A 16,013-nucleotide genomic window follows, 5' to 3' on the forward strand; every position below is an offset into this window, starting at 1 on the left:
ATATATATATATATATATATATATATATAAACCTAACTCATGAGTGTAAGATACTTTTATCATTCTTGAGAAATCTTGTTAACCTCAAGTTTGTAAAGTTGTACGAAAAGAAAACAAGACCCCATATGTACAGTAAATGCAATATTTATTTACAACACTTTTTACAAAAGCTAAATCAATTTCTTTTAAAACACATAAGTGTTAACACTATCTGAACAATGTTCTCAAGGAAGTTTAGAGGTTTTGTTGTCAAAATAAAACAGATGTTTCGAATTCACTATCAGTCTCTTGAATGTGTTTTTCTTTTTTCTGAGTCATTTCCTTGTACCCCATTTCCATATACACATACATTTGTATCCACCTGGTTTTATACATGTATATCTGCCACTTTGAAAGGCAGTGTGTTTCAGAGATCTCTAGTGCAGCAGCCTCAGGTATGCACAGTTTAGATATGCAGGAGTGCATTATCCTTGGGGATGTTGCATTGGAGATCTCTTTAGATCACTTTTTTCAGGGTGGCAAACTTATGTGACCTGGCAGAATCATGTCACATATTTCTTGAATGTTGAAGTAGTGGAATTTCTTCAGCACCACAAAGGAGTAGAATCAGACGATGGCATACTGTTCATACAGCAGTTTGCGTACTTTGTAGTAGTCCTCACATATGCAGCCCTCCATTCCGATCCTCCCAGATTCATTCTGTTGGAGAAAGACAGCTCACTGTTAGTGATACACCAGTCCTGATATGGCTTTGTGAATGAAAATCAAAGGAAAACATGCAAAAGCTGAAAGGCTCAAACTTGACTTTTGTCTTTCCAAGACATATCCTCAAAACAAATACAGTATCACAATCCATCCTTCCATCATAAGTTACTGCTGGCTTAAGTATGCAGGAACAGACACACACATACACACACACACAAATTATAATGTCTTTGTGTGGATGGTGTTCAGCACCAAGGACAGGTAATGTTCTGTGTGTGTGTGTGTGTGTGTGTGTGTGTGTGGATGGTGTTCAGCAACAGGGACAGGTCATATGTGTGAGTGTGTCTGTGTGTGATGATGGTGTTCAGCACCAAGGACAGGTCGTGTGTGTGTGTGTGTGTGTGTGTGTGAGGATGGTGTTCAGCACCAAGGACAGGTCATGCTGTGTGTGTGTGTGTGTGTGTGGATGGTGTTCAGCATCAAGGACATGTCCTCACCCTTTTGAGCGCCACGACGTTGTTACAGATGAGCACCCCTCCTGAGAACTCCGCCTGGATGCCTTCCTTCTGCAGAACCTGCTTGATGTCCGACAGTCGCGGTTTGTTGATGAACACGGCTTCGTGGCCTGGGATCTGAAAAATTCATAAATCAACATTGTGACAATGTAGTATATAGTAGTTACTGTAGTAGTATTCAGGTTTTGATTATATTGATGCCGGGGTCCCTGACACGGGTGGGCACCAGTCGGCTAGTCTTCACCCGGCGGTTCCAGTACCACGAAATGTCACAAATACTGTTGGGTAATTATATCTATCAATGTTCAAAGCCAATACAATGTATTATGTACATGTATGTTGGCTTTGAAAAGGTGGTAAAACCTATTCCACCGTACACTCCATTGTTATTGTGAAGCACAATAAGTAAAAATGAAGAAATCAATAAATATTTCTAACATTCACCAGTAGTTTAAAGAAGAACAAAACAACTACTTACATAATGTGACAGAGAGTAATGAGGGGTATGAATAATTTTGTAGTTAACTATATACATAGTGAGAACATGTCCATACCTGGCTGACAGGTAGTGCCTCCAGGGTAGGAACTGTCTCTCTTGACTCCTCTGCAGCTGACTTAGCAGACTTGCCTGCAACAAACAGAACATTCATTGTACATTAGATTATCATGTACATTGCACTTTGAATTCCTATAAATTACACATGGTCCTTTTAAACATCTACCAACTTCAACTTGCCGAAGAATCTGTAGCCTATATTGACTGTACGTTTTGGACCATCGCACACTGGATTTTTTTTCAACGTGCGTGGGGTGTGGCTCTTTCCAAACACGGGACCTCCATTTAACGTCCTATCCAAGGAATGTCCCTAACCTAGGCTACGTACTCATTTACACCTGAGTGAAGTGAGGAAGTGAGGAAGGTTGAATAAAGTGCCTTTCCCAAAGGCACAAGATTGATACCATGGCAGGATTCAAACCCGGATCCACTTGGTTCTGAGCTGAACACTTTGCCATTGCGCCACCTGACCCCACGTACTGTACTGTAAGGCCACACCAAATTAATCTTATGGATGACATCCGCGCGCGCATTGATTTTCGCCTGTTGTAAAAAAAAAAAAATCACCTCCTCCAAAGCTACACGGAACTCCGGAACTTGCTGACTTAAATTGCCGCAAAAGGCTAGCATTGTGCCAGCTTATCGGAAAACTGGGGCGTATTTGTGGATTGGTATGCCATTGACGTTGGCTAGGGGGATTTTGCGTTTGCACAGTTGTACGAGAGGATCGCGGCGGCCAGCGAGTATCGCCCAGACAATTTCAAACACGACCTATCTAGGGTGGCTCTCACACGTTTCTTTTGCAATAATGAGAGACATGGGAGGGATTGGCAGAGGTCTCACAGTGAGATTTGTGAGCGTAAACCATGGAATGCTTAATATGGAGTTCAATGCCATGTATGTTGAAACTGCCCTTATGGGTGTATATGAGTACTAGTATTCTCATCACAGTCATATATCATCCACAGTCCTTGGAGCCAAATACCTTCTAATAGTATACTTCTTTGGTCGGTCTTGTCAATATATTAAAAACCAATCACTTGCGCTGAGTCTGCTATGATGAACAAGACAACCTACGTGTACGCAATACCAGTATTGTTCGCAATACCAGCTTTGTACTAGTAGTCCTGTGGTTTAGCAGCATTTTTTTTGTGCTGGATTTTCTTTCTTTTCGCCCGTGCGCATTAGTTTTGGGGTCTCCAGAGGATGTCATCCATAAAATCAAGTTGGTGTGGCCTAATGAAATAAACCAGTCACATATCATACCCTTCTTCTTCTGCTCCTCCTCCTCCTCCATCTCTTGGACCTCCCCCTCCTCCAGGAGAGCGGAGGTGTCGGTGGCGGGCGTGGTCAGGTCCAGCTGGCCGTCCACCCAGGCCAGCTCCGTGTCCCGCGCCTTGAAGAACTGCAGGGAGCTCACTAAGGAGTCCTTCAGCTTCACCTGGACAGGGCAGAAGGGTGTAAAAAGGGTGTAAGGTCCTGGACACTTTGTAACATCATAGAAAACAAAATGTCTTGAAGAACTGCAGGGAGCTAACTAAGGAGTCCTTCAGCTTCACCTGGACAGGGCAGAAGGGTGTAAAAAGGGTGTAAGGTCCTGGACACTTTGCAACATCATAGAAAACAAAATGTCTTGAAGAACTGCAGGGAGCTAACTAAGGAGTCCTTCAGCTTCACCTGGACAGGGCAGAAGGGTGTAAAAAGGGTGTAAGGTCCTGGACACTTTGCAACATCATAGAAAACAAAATGTCTTGAAGAACTGCAGGGAGCTAACTAAGGAGTCCTTCAGCTTCACCTGGACAGGGCAGAAGGGTGTGCAAAAGGTTGGTTAAGTTAGTCTTGTTGAGGCCGTAGGGGCAGTGAGTTACCATCCACTGTGTTTAGGGCACAAAATTGAAAGGTGGAGCCCAATCCTCTTCTTCCACTGCTGACCCAACCTCAGTCAGGTATCGATTTTCACACCTGGGTGGCGTGAGAAAAGTTTTGTAGTAAAGTGCCTTTGCCAAGAGCACAACATCGGAGGGATGTCACAGGATTCGAATCCAGGACCTCTGGGTCCTGGGTCAAACACCCTGTTGTTACTATATATAATGCTCGGCAGCTGCCTACAGCACTACCATTTCTTATCAATAAGATCCTGGACACTTAACTTTCAGCCTGCATTTGGCACAACATTTTTCATGGTTTAGGAGTTAGGCAGCAGGGACAAAATCGAACAGAAAAGTTAGTCAGGAAGATGGCAGGGAAAAGTATAATAATGCAGTTCTTTGAGATTGCAGGAGGCTTTCTCTGCAAAAAAAGCACAACCCTGGATCAGATTGTACCATTATAGAAAACGAAATGTCTTGAAGAACTGCAGGAAGCTCACCAACTTCACCTGGACAGGACAGAAGGGTGTAAAAAAAGGTAGGTAAAAGGTAAGGTAGTCTCTCCATTTTTCAGGGTGTAGGGGGAGTGGGTTGTTATCTTCTGTGTTTAGGTATGTGCATGGTATTGGAAGGTGGAGCCCGACCCTTTCCTTCCACCGCCTTTTACCTCCCCAACCTTGCTCAGGGCTTGGAGTTGGAAAAACGTAACAGTCTGAAATCCCACCTGGTAGATGTGGCTCTCCATAGTGGCATCGACAGTCTCGTTCAGCTTTGGTGTGAAGACTTTCCCCTGGACCATCCCGGCTGTGGAACGGCACACTTCAGCAAGCAGCAGGGTGGACTCACTGTTCCCGTGGACTATAACCTGGGCACAGGAGAAACAACACACTAGTCAGCAGGGTGGACTCACTGTTACCGTGGACTATAACCTGGCCACAAAAGGAACAAAACATACTAACATGGTGACAAATGCTACAGAGGGACCTTAACAAACTGGGGATTAACCTGAGGACAGCAGAATTCCTGACCCAAAACCGTACTGAATGGAGACAGCTTGCTGCCCGATGTGCCTCTAGGCATGGACTATCTAAGTCTAATCAAGTCCATATACACCTGATTTTAGGGACAACGTCTGGATATTCATTGATTTTGGCTTTTTTCTTTGCCTAGAAAGCTCCCTGCCTTTGGCAGACTATTTCATGAATGTCAAGTCTACACAATTCTGAATAATGTGTCTGCGAAGTTGAAGAAGAAAGATCGATTGACTGACTGACTGATTGATCGACTGACTGAGAGATTGATAAATTGCAAGAGTTCGTAACATTTTCTTACCAGCTGTCTTGGCTTCAGCTGGGACATGATTTTCTTCATGGACTCTCCATCTGACCTGCCCTCAAAGTCAATGTACACCACGCGGCATCTAGGGAAACAGAGAAGAAATGTTAGTGCGATATCCAACTATTAAAAAGTTGGAAGGGGCCACAAGTGTGAACTTCTGTGAAGCACTATCAAGCCTGTCATGTGACAACCAGTTAACCACTACAGAAGGACCATCTAGCTATTGACGTATTGTGGCCAATTTTGGTGGTCCCTTAGATTATTTTTTCCATTGACACAAGCTTTAAGAATCCTGTCTACAGTGACCACCTGTCTACCGTGATCCTTTTCTTCAAGTTTCTTGAGTGGTCACTATAGACAGATTCTACTGTGACATAAATGTGCTACATGTATCACAAATCACTATATAGGCAATCAGAGCATTACTCTATCTACAATTTTTCACAATATATACAAGGTTGGCACTTGTCCAGGTGGCTGGGTTAAGACGTTGGGTGCATTTGGACGCTCCCCAAACACCTTGGCATCGGGAGGATCTATATATGCAAATAATATTCTACTGACAAACAACAAAGTGACTTACTTGATGTCCAGTGTCAGCTCCTGTACAATACTCTTAGTTGGGACATCTGTCAGTTCTGAAAAGGGGAGGAGCAGTTCACAGTTGTCATCATCACAGTGGCACTTGTTGACACCAAGAATTGCAGTGGCATCCTCACCATGCAGATAGCTTTAAACAACACTTACAGTTAGATGTGAAAGGGTTGGGTGTGACTGGCGTGTGTTTCGCCGAAGTGCAGTTATACCGGTTATATAGATACAGATACGTGAGAATGACCCACCTTCTGCAAATTCTTCCTGAGCAGCAGCTTCTCCTTCCTACAGAAAATAGCACAGAAAATATGACTTATCAAATTCCATAACAGACTGACTAGAAAATCTTTTTTTTCAGCAAACTTACACACAAAATGCTAGGTTAAAGAACTCCTTTGTAGAAAAAGTAACCTTTAGGCCACACCAACTTAATTTTATGGATGACATCCGCGCGCGCATTGATTTTCGCCTGTTCTCCAAAAAAAAAAAAAAAAAAAAAATCACCTCCGAAGAGGCTCCGAAACTTGTAGACTCATATTGCCGCAAAGGGGCAGAATTGAGCCGGCTTGTCGTAATACACTATATACACTCACATTGTCCAACACAACTGTTATGTATGTGACTTTGAGTGATTTGAAGAGGGCGCCGCCCCTCATGAGCCCAGTAGTATTTTGTTAATGATATGACAATACTATAAGCGTACATGTCTGTATTGAACTGAATGATATTATCTCTGGCCGGGTTGCCTATAGAGTTTGATGTTTTGCTCTGACTGAAGGCGTGATGTTGTGAACACAGCCAAACACATTTTGTTTTGTTTTTCTTTGAACGGCCAAATGTTACATATGGGTCTTTAAACCAGGCATCATCCATGTTAAAAGCACTTTGATATGAGCTAATTCCAACAAGTTTGTTACACTGTGTTCTGTGGTTTAATTTGCAATTCCAGCTATGTAGTCCTCCGGTTTATCATCTTTTTTTTTTTTTTGCTAGATTTTTTTTTTTTTGCCCTCTCGCATTAGTTTTGGGGACTCCAGAGGATGTCATCCATAAAATTAAGTTGGTGTGGCCTTAGTTACACTCACTGCTTTAGCTTTCTCCTCTTCTGCTTGTGTCATTTCTACAACCATGAAGTCCTCTGGCCTGGAGGAAAATACAAACAAGTCAATGGAAAAGTATCTTGGAGCTTCAAAACCATTTGTATACGTCACAACACGTCAGGATCAAGTAAGACCACCAAGCGTTAATAGGGAAAGTCTGCACATTGATATAAACAGTATCAGGGATGAATGTAGCCAGTCAAGTTTTCCTTAATTCATGCGCCCTGCTCTAGAAGCTAAGAAACTAACTTGCCGTGGCTTTGTGTGTTAATATTTTCTTTTTCAGGGTTAAGCAAAGAAAGAAGCGAACACGATTGATAGTCTCCCTGTAGATTTTGTTTAATATGTTTCCTTATTCGTGCAAACAAACATACTTGATGATCCCCCCTCTCCGTAGTTTTTTTTTGGAAATATGTGAATAGTTTCTTCATTTATGCAAAAAAAATCAACAAACAAACAAGCAGAGAAACCCACTTGATGATCTCCCCGTAGTCGTCCCACTTGATCCGCTCCTCGGGTGCGGGGAACATGGGATACGCCTTCTTGGCCTGCTTGAAGAAGCCGCCCTTCCTGCCCCCCTCCCCCTTCATCATCAGGTCGTGCTTCGCCACGCCCTTCGCCCCCGCCGGGAAGCTGGACCCCTCCACCTCCATCTCATCCTCACTCTCACTGGTGTCCGACTCATCTCTGGAACACAGGTGAGAGGAAAGTGAAAACAGGTGAGAAGAAAAGTGAAATCTTCTCTAGCCAGTGAAAGTAAAAGTGACACCTCCATCTCATCCTCACTCTCACTGGTGTCCGACTCATCTCTGCAACACAGGTGAGAAGAAAGTTAATTCAAACAAGTGAACACAGGTGAGAGGAAAGTGAGAGTGAATTTAAACAAGTGAACGTGACCCCTCCACCTCCATCTCATCATCACTCTCACTGGTGTCCGACTCATCTCTGCAACACAGGTGAGAGGAAAATGAAAGTGATATCTAGCCAGTGAAAGTAAAAGTGACCCTCCATCTCATCTTCACTCTCACTTGTGTCAGACTCATCACTGAGAACACAGTGAAAATAATGAAAGGCACCCTTCACCATCATCTCCTTGGGAGTCATACTTTCACCGGTGTCTGACTTATCACTGGGAATACAGGTGAAAAGAAAGGAAAGTAATCTTGAACCAGTTTAGCTCACTGAAAAGTACAAAACATTTTATTTTTTATTTTGATACGTGATAACTCGCTCAGTGCAAGGCCGTAGGGGGCCACTCATCGAAGCACTGAACTAATTCTTACTGAAGCAGCATCTCTTCACCCTAGGCCAGAAACACCAATGCTCAAGACAAGCATGACTTCACTGACCCATAAGGAGAAGCAGGGGTTACGAAGGCTGCTCCGGAAATTCCCTACCTCATTTAGACTGGAACGGTTTAACGGAACTTACCCCTTTGCTTTCGATTCCCTTCTCTTTTTCTCCTCCTTTTCTTTCTTCTCTTCCTGCAAGTATTCTTCCAGCTCTGGTCCCTCAAGTCGAACTCTTTTTCTTGCCTAAAACAGCAGAGGTTGAAATACTGCATGTATCACTTTCAAAATGGAGAGAGATTCTCTACTTTAATTTCTTTCTATTACATTTCCCAAAAGTTCACGCCTTTAAAAGTTACTCATGGCAAGCACTCAGTCTGTGATTATGCATCTACTAGCCCTATAATACACACATTCAGGACCTCTCCACACCAAGGTCGACACTGGATTGGGAGTAGCCTGGAATCTATCTCAATCTAGCTCCAGTTTGCTCCTCTGATCGCATCCAAGAAGAATATGACTTTCCTGACTTCGATTTTTCGAACTGTACAGTTGACTGGCGCAGTTAACTTTTCAAAGACTGGTAGGCAACCTTGCCGACCAAGAAGACCATGGTCAGCTACAAGTACAATGTATGTGTGACAGCTTTAGCGAGCCAAGATCTACCTGTAGACCAGTCAGCAGTAAGACTGAACTCCTCACCTGTAAGGTGAATGTCTTCATCTTGGGGTTTTCGATGAGCATCCTCCCCAGCGTGCCGGGGCCGGGACGTGACGTCAGCACCACGGTGTTCTTCGGACTGTGACACCACTGCACGAACAGTTCCCGGGAGAAACCTGACTCCAGGTCAGGCACTGATGCAAGAACAACCTAAATACAACAATAACACATACATAAAGGTGATGTACAGTGCCTTATGGCTGGATCATAATGTTAGAAATAATGTTTTCTTCTGATTCTGACACCACTGCACAAACAACTCCCGCGAGAACCCTGTCAGACACTGATGCAAGGACAACCTAAACACAACAATAACATATAACATGAGTGACACGTACTACAAGACTCCAGGCTAGGCCGAGACGTCAGTACAGCTATGTTCTTCTGGTTCTGACACCATAGCACAAACAACTCTCAACTTTATACACTTATTAATGGACAAATTCACATTTCTTATGCGTTCAGACAATCCTTTCTTCACATGACCTGGTCCGTTCTTACATTTCCATCATTACAAAGAAGCAAGATGAAGTTAGATTATAGTACATATACTTAAGAAATAAAGCAATCATCCTTAATTGAGGTGAAGCATGATGCTTTTTCAAGTAGCCAGTGGTAGCGCAATGCGGCTTCGCCACGGCTCACGTTTTTGACCAAGCATACCAAGTCAACCCTACTTTTCTCCATAAGTGTGTTGGGTTCTTTTACGTGCAGAGGTTTGATGTTTCAGGCTTGTGCCCGAAGCTCCCTCATACACGGGGCCGCCGACTTTGTACATGTATTTGTAAACTCTTCTTTTTTTCTGACCTGCATTTAGCCAAGTGGGGCAAAATGGAAAATACATTCATCTATTCATTTAATATTGCTTACCTTGGGGTCAGGGACCTTGTGCAGCTCGCTGAGACTGTGGCACAGCTTCAGGTGTTTGAACTGGAAAGGGTTGTTCCTGTTGTCCTCAAACACTCGCATGATCTTGTCACTCATCCACTCCACCTGGACATGGTCAAAGACATGGCAAATATCAATATTTTCTTTTAGTGTCAGCATCAACTTACATGTACAGGGATTTTTTGTTTGTTTGAACCTTTGTTTATTCATGAGAAGCTCAAATTGGCATGCAGGTCATGAGGAAAGAGGTAATGGTCAGATACAATATGCTCTAAATATTTTTCCACATACCTTGGCTGGTGCTGGTAACATTGAAGATTACCCGCATCGGGCAAATTTTACCTGCAACACTCATTTTCTAACCTGTAATCTGCTGTATAGCTGGATGCTACTTTGGACCAGTGCAGGATAGGGGCAGGCAGACATCAGAAATGCCCGATCTGTTCTAATCTTACCAGCACTGACCTGTATAGAAATGTTCTATGACTGTATTCTACACTAACATGCTAAACTCTCAGTGTGTTTACAGGTATTCTATAAGAACATGATATTGTGCCTAATTTCAGTTACAGCAAACATGTATTTTTTTTCACATCATTCTCAGCCCTCACCTGTGACTTTGCAAACTCCACCACATTGTAGGCCACGTTGTTCAACAGGCACAGGTTGTAGGCCTGCAGGCCTGTCTCGGCATTCTGCCAGTATTGCTCCTGGGAGGTGAATATATAAATCTTTAAGAACATGGCATTCAGAGGCAAACATTCATTAACAAGAAGAATCAAGAAGTAAAAATGTTTCCCTCTGGTAAAAAGCGAGTGATACAATGTGCTGTGAATCTTTTTTATGACACTGCAAATACGTGTTTTTCCATTGCTACTGTATTACAGCGTTCTTTCAACTGAGAACTTGCCACAATTTTGAAAACCTCCTTTCCCTTGCAACTGCAAAATTAAGTCCCATTAATAAATGAATTTACAGTATACAGTTCTCTTCTAAAATCTACACCGTAAAACGAATGTTATGATTACTATAAAGACACAAGTGAGTATAGTGTACAGAGTTCTGACTCACCAGAAGTTGTGACAGTTCCATCAAAAATAAATGTCATAATATTCAGACCTTTTCTAAAATCTACTTTGTAAAATGAATCTTATCATTACTGTGAAGATACATGTACAACAGCATAGTACATAAAGTTCAGACTCACCAGAAGCTGTGACAATTCCAGCACTCTCCCTGCAGTATCGATGGACACTAACACGTTCCCATCATCTCGTACGGTGTTGAAAATCTCAGCTGGAAACAAACAAAAAGACAATAATGAACACCTGGCGTTCAAAAGCAATCTGCGCAAAACCGGGCTCGAACCTTCCACCTCTGGGTCCATTGAATTTGACCCATATAGTGAGCTTCGAGGTCAATAATCTGCTATTGTCATACTGCCACCTCTCTACTAGATTACTGAGCTACTGATGAGCAACCAAAATTGCATTTGTGTGATATATATACCCTCGACTTTATAATTGGAATATGACGCATGATGCAAAAGTATGATAACAGCAAAACACACAAAATGCTTAAAAAAAGCAATTCTTTGTCTATGATTATGAAATTTGTGGTGAGATCTGTCAAATATTTGGTCGTTCATTGGTCAAGCATAATCACTCTTCATCATACACTCAGAGGTCTATGCAACAGAAACTACATTCAGCATAGACTGCAGCAATGACTTACTGAAGAGCTGTTCGTCTCTTCAGAGTTTTCTTCTGAGCTGGACATCTTTGTTAAATGTCAAGAATAGCCTGTGACATGAATACTAGTGTACAATTATAGAACATTTACATACGTAAACCTGCACAGCTCCTATTTTGGGTGCACAAAAGTGCGTATGCACCCAGTATCTCAGACCCTGTACATTCAGGTTGGATGGCAGCCATGACTTACTGAGGAGCTCTTCGTCTCTTCAGAGTTTTCTTCTGAGCTGGGCATCTTTGTTAAATGTCAAGAATAGCCTGTGTCATGCATACTAGTGTACAATTAGTACATAAGTAAACCTGCACAGTCCCTTTTTTGGGTGCACAAAAGTGCGTATGCACCCAGTATCTCAGACCGTGTACATTCAGCTTGGATTACAGCCATGACTTACTGAGGAGTTGTTCGTCCCTGAGCTTCCTTCTGAGCTGGACGTAGTTGGCGTTGTAGGCGTCCGTGATGAGGAGACAAGGTCTGTTTATACCCTCTAACACACAGCCATTCAGATGTCTGAAGGAAACACAGCATTAGTCAGCAAATTTGGTTTAATTCAATCTTTGCTGTGAGTTGGATATTATAGCCTAAATGATAATAAATCTGCTTCAGAATAAGACAGTAACGCTGAATATGGTAGTCCTTGCAGGTCACATGTTACAACGAACAAACAGGAAGACTACAATGTGATTCTCTGGACTCTTGCTCCTAAAAGAAGAATCTGAAACAGACTTAGTCTGAGAGGATCTGACTGAAGGCATAAATGACAAAATGTACTGGAGGATAAACCCCTATAAAGAGGATGGATAATGATGATAAAATATGGCACAGAAGGCCTCCTTTTTTTTTCTTAAAATGTTATTTGTCTTCTCCATAGTATAAGGTACATGTGCATATCACAATAAGAATGTTTCACCTTTCTTTCTTGTGATTATAGTCCACAGCATACACCACATCCTCCTCCCCTTCCTTCACGATTCTCCAGACGGTTCCACCGATCATGTGGCCGGCTGGCAGGGGGGTGATGGTCAGGCCATGGCCCTTTCCTAAAAACACAGCAAGAGACATTAAAAAAAAAATCTTAGAAATGTCTGCAGTGATTTTATTTTGCATTTTTTGCAGTGATCTCTCCACTGTCAAATTATGACACCGCAAAAATGCATTTCCATTACATTACTATTATACTACAGAAATGTTTCCACAGCAAATTTAAATTAAGTTAAAACACTACAAAAACCTTCTTTCCCCCCACCTTGAAATGGAGTAGCTGTGAAAAGAAAAGAATTTACAGCAACAAGTTCTCTAGTTTAACATGAAGTAAATGGATTGAAGGTAAGCCAGGATATACATTTGGTCCGTTTATGAAGGTTAGACATTCAGGTAGTAAGATACGTCAAAAATTGTTACTGTATTCAAGCAACTGTTTATCCAGTTGCTTGAGTAATTATTTTTGGCGTTTACATTTATCATATTTTGGTCATTACCTCATGGACAGTAGCTACAGCATTACTGTTGATCCTTTTACTGCAGATCAACCACTCACCTTTCATGGGGACATTCTGGGAATATTTCAGCTGCACGATCTTGTCAAAAGCCGCGTCCACATCGTCCAGGGTGAAGATGGTGAAGTCTTCTGTGTTCTGTCGAGACTGTGAACAAACAAACAAACCAGAACATTGATGAAAACCACTGAGTTTATATAAGGAATCTTTCAACACATTCAACTGCTATATGTGTTTGTACAAGCCATGGCTTACTTGAAATGTACCCATGTTTCATCAACAATGCAATTTGTTTGAAAAAATCACTTTCCCTAGAAATAACATGATGATGATTCATATGATTATAATAACATTATATCAAATCTAATGCATTATTCAATATATAGTCAAACATTAAGGGAAGAGTGATTGAATTGCTGTAAATCTTGAAATATTTGTGGTGGTTTTATATGTATGTTTTACATTTTTTTCATTACAAAGTTATCATACTGCAAACAATATAGATTTTCTGTCAGTGATGTATTCCAGGTACCCACCACAAACTGTAACTTTTCTCCCTTACTGTGAAACTAGGTCCATTTGAACTTAACTGAATTTACAATATCAAAAAAAAACAACTGTGTCCTGACCTGGTAGATGTCATACATGAACATCTGCCCCATCTTGTAGACCGGGATGGTTGTGTAGATGGGACAGTTTAACCCACACTTCCCCACCATGTAGGGCAGCGCACCCAGGTGGAGGGGGTCAGGGTGGGAGATCAGCACTGCATCTATCTGGTGGGCGTACCTGGGGAATAACATTCCTCTTTCTTAATCAATGTTGATCTACATTTTCTACCTTTAATAGCATCAGTTAGACTCAAAAGAATAAAGAAACCAACCTTATCCTGGCCATCTATTTATGTATAAAGTGATCCACTAATACTTTATCTCAGAGTCAGAAGCATTACCACAGATCACAAGGTACAAAGTGTACAGTCAAAACTGCCATCCTTAACTCGAAAACCATTAAGTTTCTGTCATGTTGTAAGTTGGTTCGCATTTCTGTAACCTGTCCAAATAAATTAGATTCTATTGGTATCCTGAGGGGTCTTCTTTGACAGTTTTGAGTGTCAAATAATGTTCAAAAGTTAGTCTGCTGGAAGGAATCTTACTTCTTCATGTTCTCCACATAACTCATGGTGAACTTCTCGTCCCAGCCACAGTCCAGCAGGAAGCGGAATTCATCAAACTGGAGCAGGTAGCAGAGGGGGTTCTCATCGTGGACACCGCACAGGGGGGTCAGCTTCAGGATGGACGTCATACTGGATACCTGGGGGGGGGGTAGTTGTGTTATATACAGGTGAACTTGAGCAGGTAGCAGAGGGGGTCTCATATTTTATAATTATCAAAATGAACAGATCACCATGATAAGCGCTTTCGCACATTCGAGTACGCATGTGCGGTGTCATTATGTGAAGGCCCCTGGCTTGTAAAGAGTTCTTGTCTCAACATTGTCTCGATTATGTAACAATGCCCAGGCAGGTCTCTCAGGGGCCTTCACCTTTGACACTGAACATGCGTACTCGGATGTGCAACACCACTTATAGTTATATAACAAGATGAGAGGGAAACAACAGGAAAGGAATGCCGATGATCAAACGTTCAGAGACATGAACAGAGAACAGCACTCTCCAAGCAGAGGTTGGAAGGGTCAGCTCACAGAAATGTGTAACAAATTTCTTCTTAAAGTTCAACTTCTGCTTGGAGAGTGGAGAACAGGCCTATTAAAGCTGTATCTGCTTCCTTGGCTTTGAAACACATTTAGCAAGGAAAATAGATACATCTTAAGTGTTAAGACCAGGGAGGTTTTCCAGCTGCTTTGACAAGCGAAAAGATTTCTGCAGGATTGCATTCCTTCCCGGAAATTGTGATAGCGATTCGTGGTGCATGCTTTTCAAATTATTTCGGTGAAAGACCGCCTCTTCGCGGGGAAAATGCATGTGGGAGGGGGGCATGTATGCAAAGTAAAGAAACGACACAAAAAGTAAACCATATGTATCTCTAGACATTTCAGTTCAGTCCGGGAATAACTTACCTTACCGTAGGAGGTCTCGCGCTATAATCGATTCTTAAAACAATCAAATGAGAGTCGTTTTTGTTCAGCACGCAAAAAATATCAACAGCAAGTCGCCATTTTTTTCTTCGAGAAGTCCCAAGGGGATACTGGGTAGCAGCGACGCCTTGCGATTCACCACAGAAGTGCCCTTATTGGCATGATATATGTACATGTATGTTTAATCGTTTGAAATCTGTTTTACACAATCACGAGTATGTAAGTTAAAACTAGCATGATTATCTGCAAATTGGAATTATTTTGCATAGTTAATGAGAAAAATTCATAGTCATTCGAATTCGCTAAAAAGACGGTCCCAAATAAGACATATGGGTATAGCTCGGGAGTACATGTAATCAAGCAGTAGATGTGTTTTTTTTTTACGTTTCGGATGCAGACATAAGAAGACCTTTAGTAGAAAGGATTTTATGTACTTATATGTAGCCTTTTGTTGGCATGTTTGGCCCAAACTGTATATTTTTCGCCCCTGTCTCTTAACACTAAGTCCAAATAGCCTGCAATTTATTGTGTGGGCAACTAATTAACTAGTATACATAATGAAGCATGCGTGGCGCGACGTGGGAGCTTCTAAGTCTTAAGTCATGGTGTGCGTTGGGATTTTAGGCTATTCCATTTCCAGGCGGTGATATTGGATAAAGGAGGGGTGGAGAGAGACAAGAATCGACTGCACTTTCAAGCATCAACACACACTTCGATGCAGTTGTACTCTGAATAAAGTTGCTAAAAAAAGAGACATTGTCGGGGTCTGTTCAGGGTAACAGACTTATCACTTTAGCATATGAATGCTGTAAATGTGCTTGAGATATACATGTACTATTTTTCTTCCTCTAGACTATTACTAAATCAGCACTTGCAGACAACAGAAGCTTTTGGAAATCAAATGACACAAAATGATTTTTTTAATTCAAAAAGTTTTTAAAATGTAATTTTCTCTTTTTCTTCAGAAAAAAGAAACAAAAAAAACACTGAAAATTTTTGTTTTTCATCAATGTGCAATTGGAAGTTCACTTATCATTCCAAGATATTTGAGACAGTTAATTAGATATGCTGAAAACGTCTGGAAAGTTTGAAAAA

General features: G+C 41.7%; 1 protein-coding gene across 2 annotated transcripts; it reads right to left on the reverse strand.

The window, feature by feature from the left end:
* Positions 1-128: 128 nt before the first annotated feature.
* Positions 129-15,031, reverse strand: LOC136433948 (cleavage and polyadenylation specificity factor subunit 2-like). 2 transcript variants are annotated; one of them, XM_066426557.1, is made up of 21 exons: positions 14,901-15,031; positions 13,978-14,135; positions 13,451-13,610; positions 12,863-12,968; positions 12,236-12,365; positions 11,720-11,835; positions 10,781-10,869; positions 10,185-10,283; positions 9,556-9,678; positions 8,668-8,835; positions 8,108-8,211; positions 7,151-7,363; positions 6,662-6,719; positions 5,825-5,861; positions 5,566-5,620; positions 4,977-5,064; positions 4,369-4,509; positions 3,043-3,217; positions 1,775-1,848; positions 1,203-1,337; positions 129-699 (listed from the first exon to the last, which is right to left on the reverse strand). In XM_066426557.1, the coding sequence occupies exons 2-21, from the start codon at positions 14,124-14,126 to the stop codon at positions 607-609; spliced, it is 2,313 nt and encodes a 770-aa protein (XP_066282654.1). In that variant the 5' UTR covers positions 14,127-14,135; positions 14,901-15,031; the 3' UTR covers positions 129-606. The 2 variants fall into 2 exon arrangements, with proteins under 2 accessions (XP_066282654.1, XP_066282655.1); XM_066426558.1 differs by having other exon boundaries at positions 14,906-15,025.
* Positions 15,032-16,013: the final 982 nt, after the last annotated feature.

This window comes from Branchiostoma lanceolatum, chromosome 4 (genome assembly GCF_035083965.1).
Source record: "Branchiostoma lanceolatum isolate klBraLanc5 chromosome 4, klBraLanc5.hap2, whole genome shotgun sequence".
NCBI classification, from domain to species: domain Eukaryota; kingdom Metazoa; phylum Chordata; class Leptocardii; order Amphioxiformes; family Branchiostomatidae; genus Branchiostoma; species Branchiostoma lanceolatum.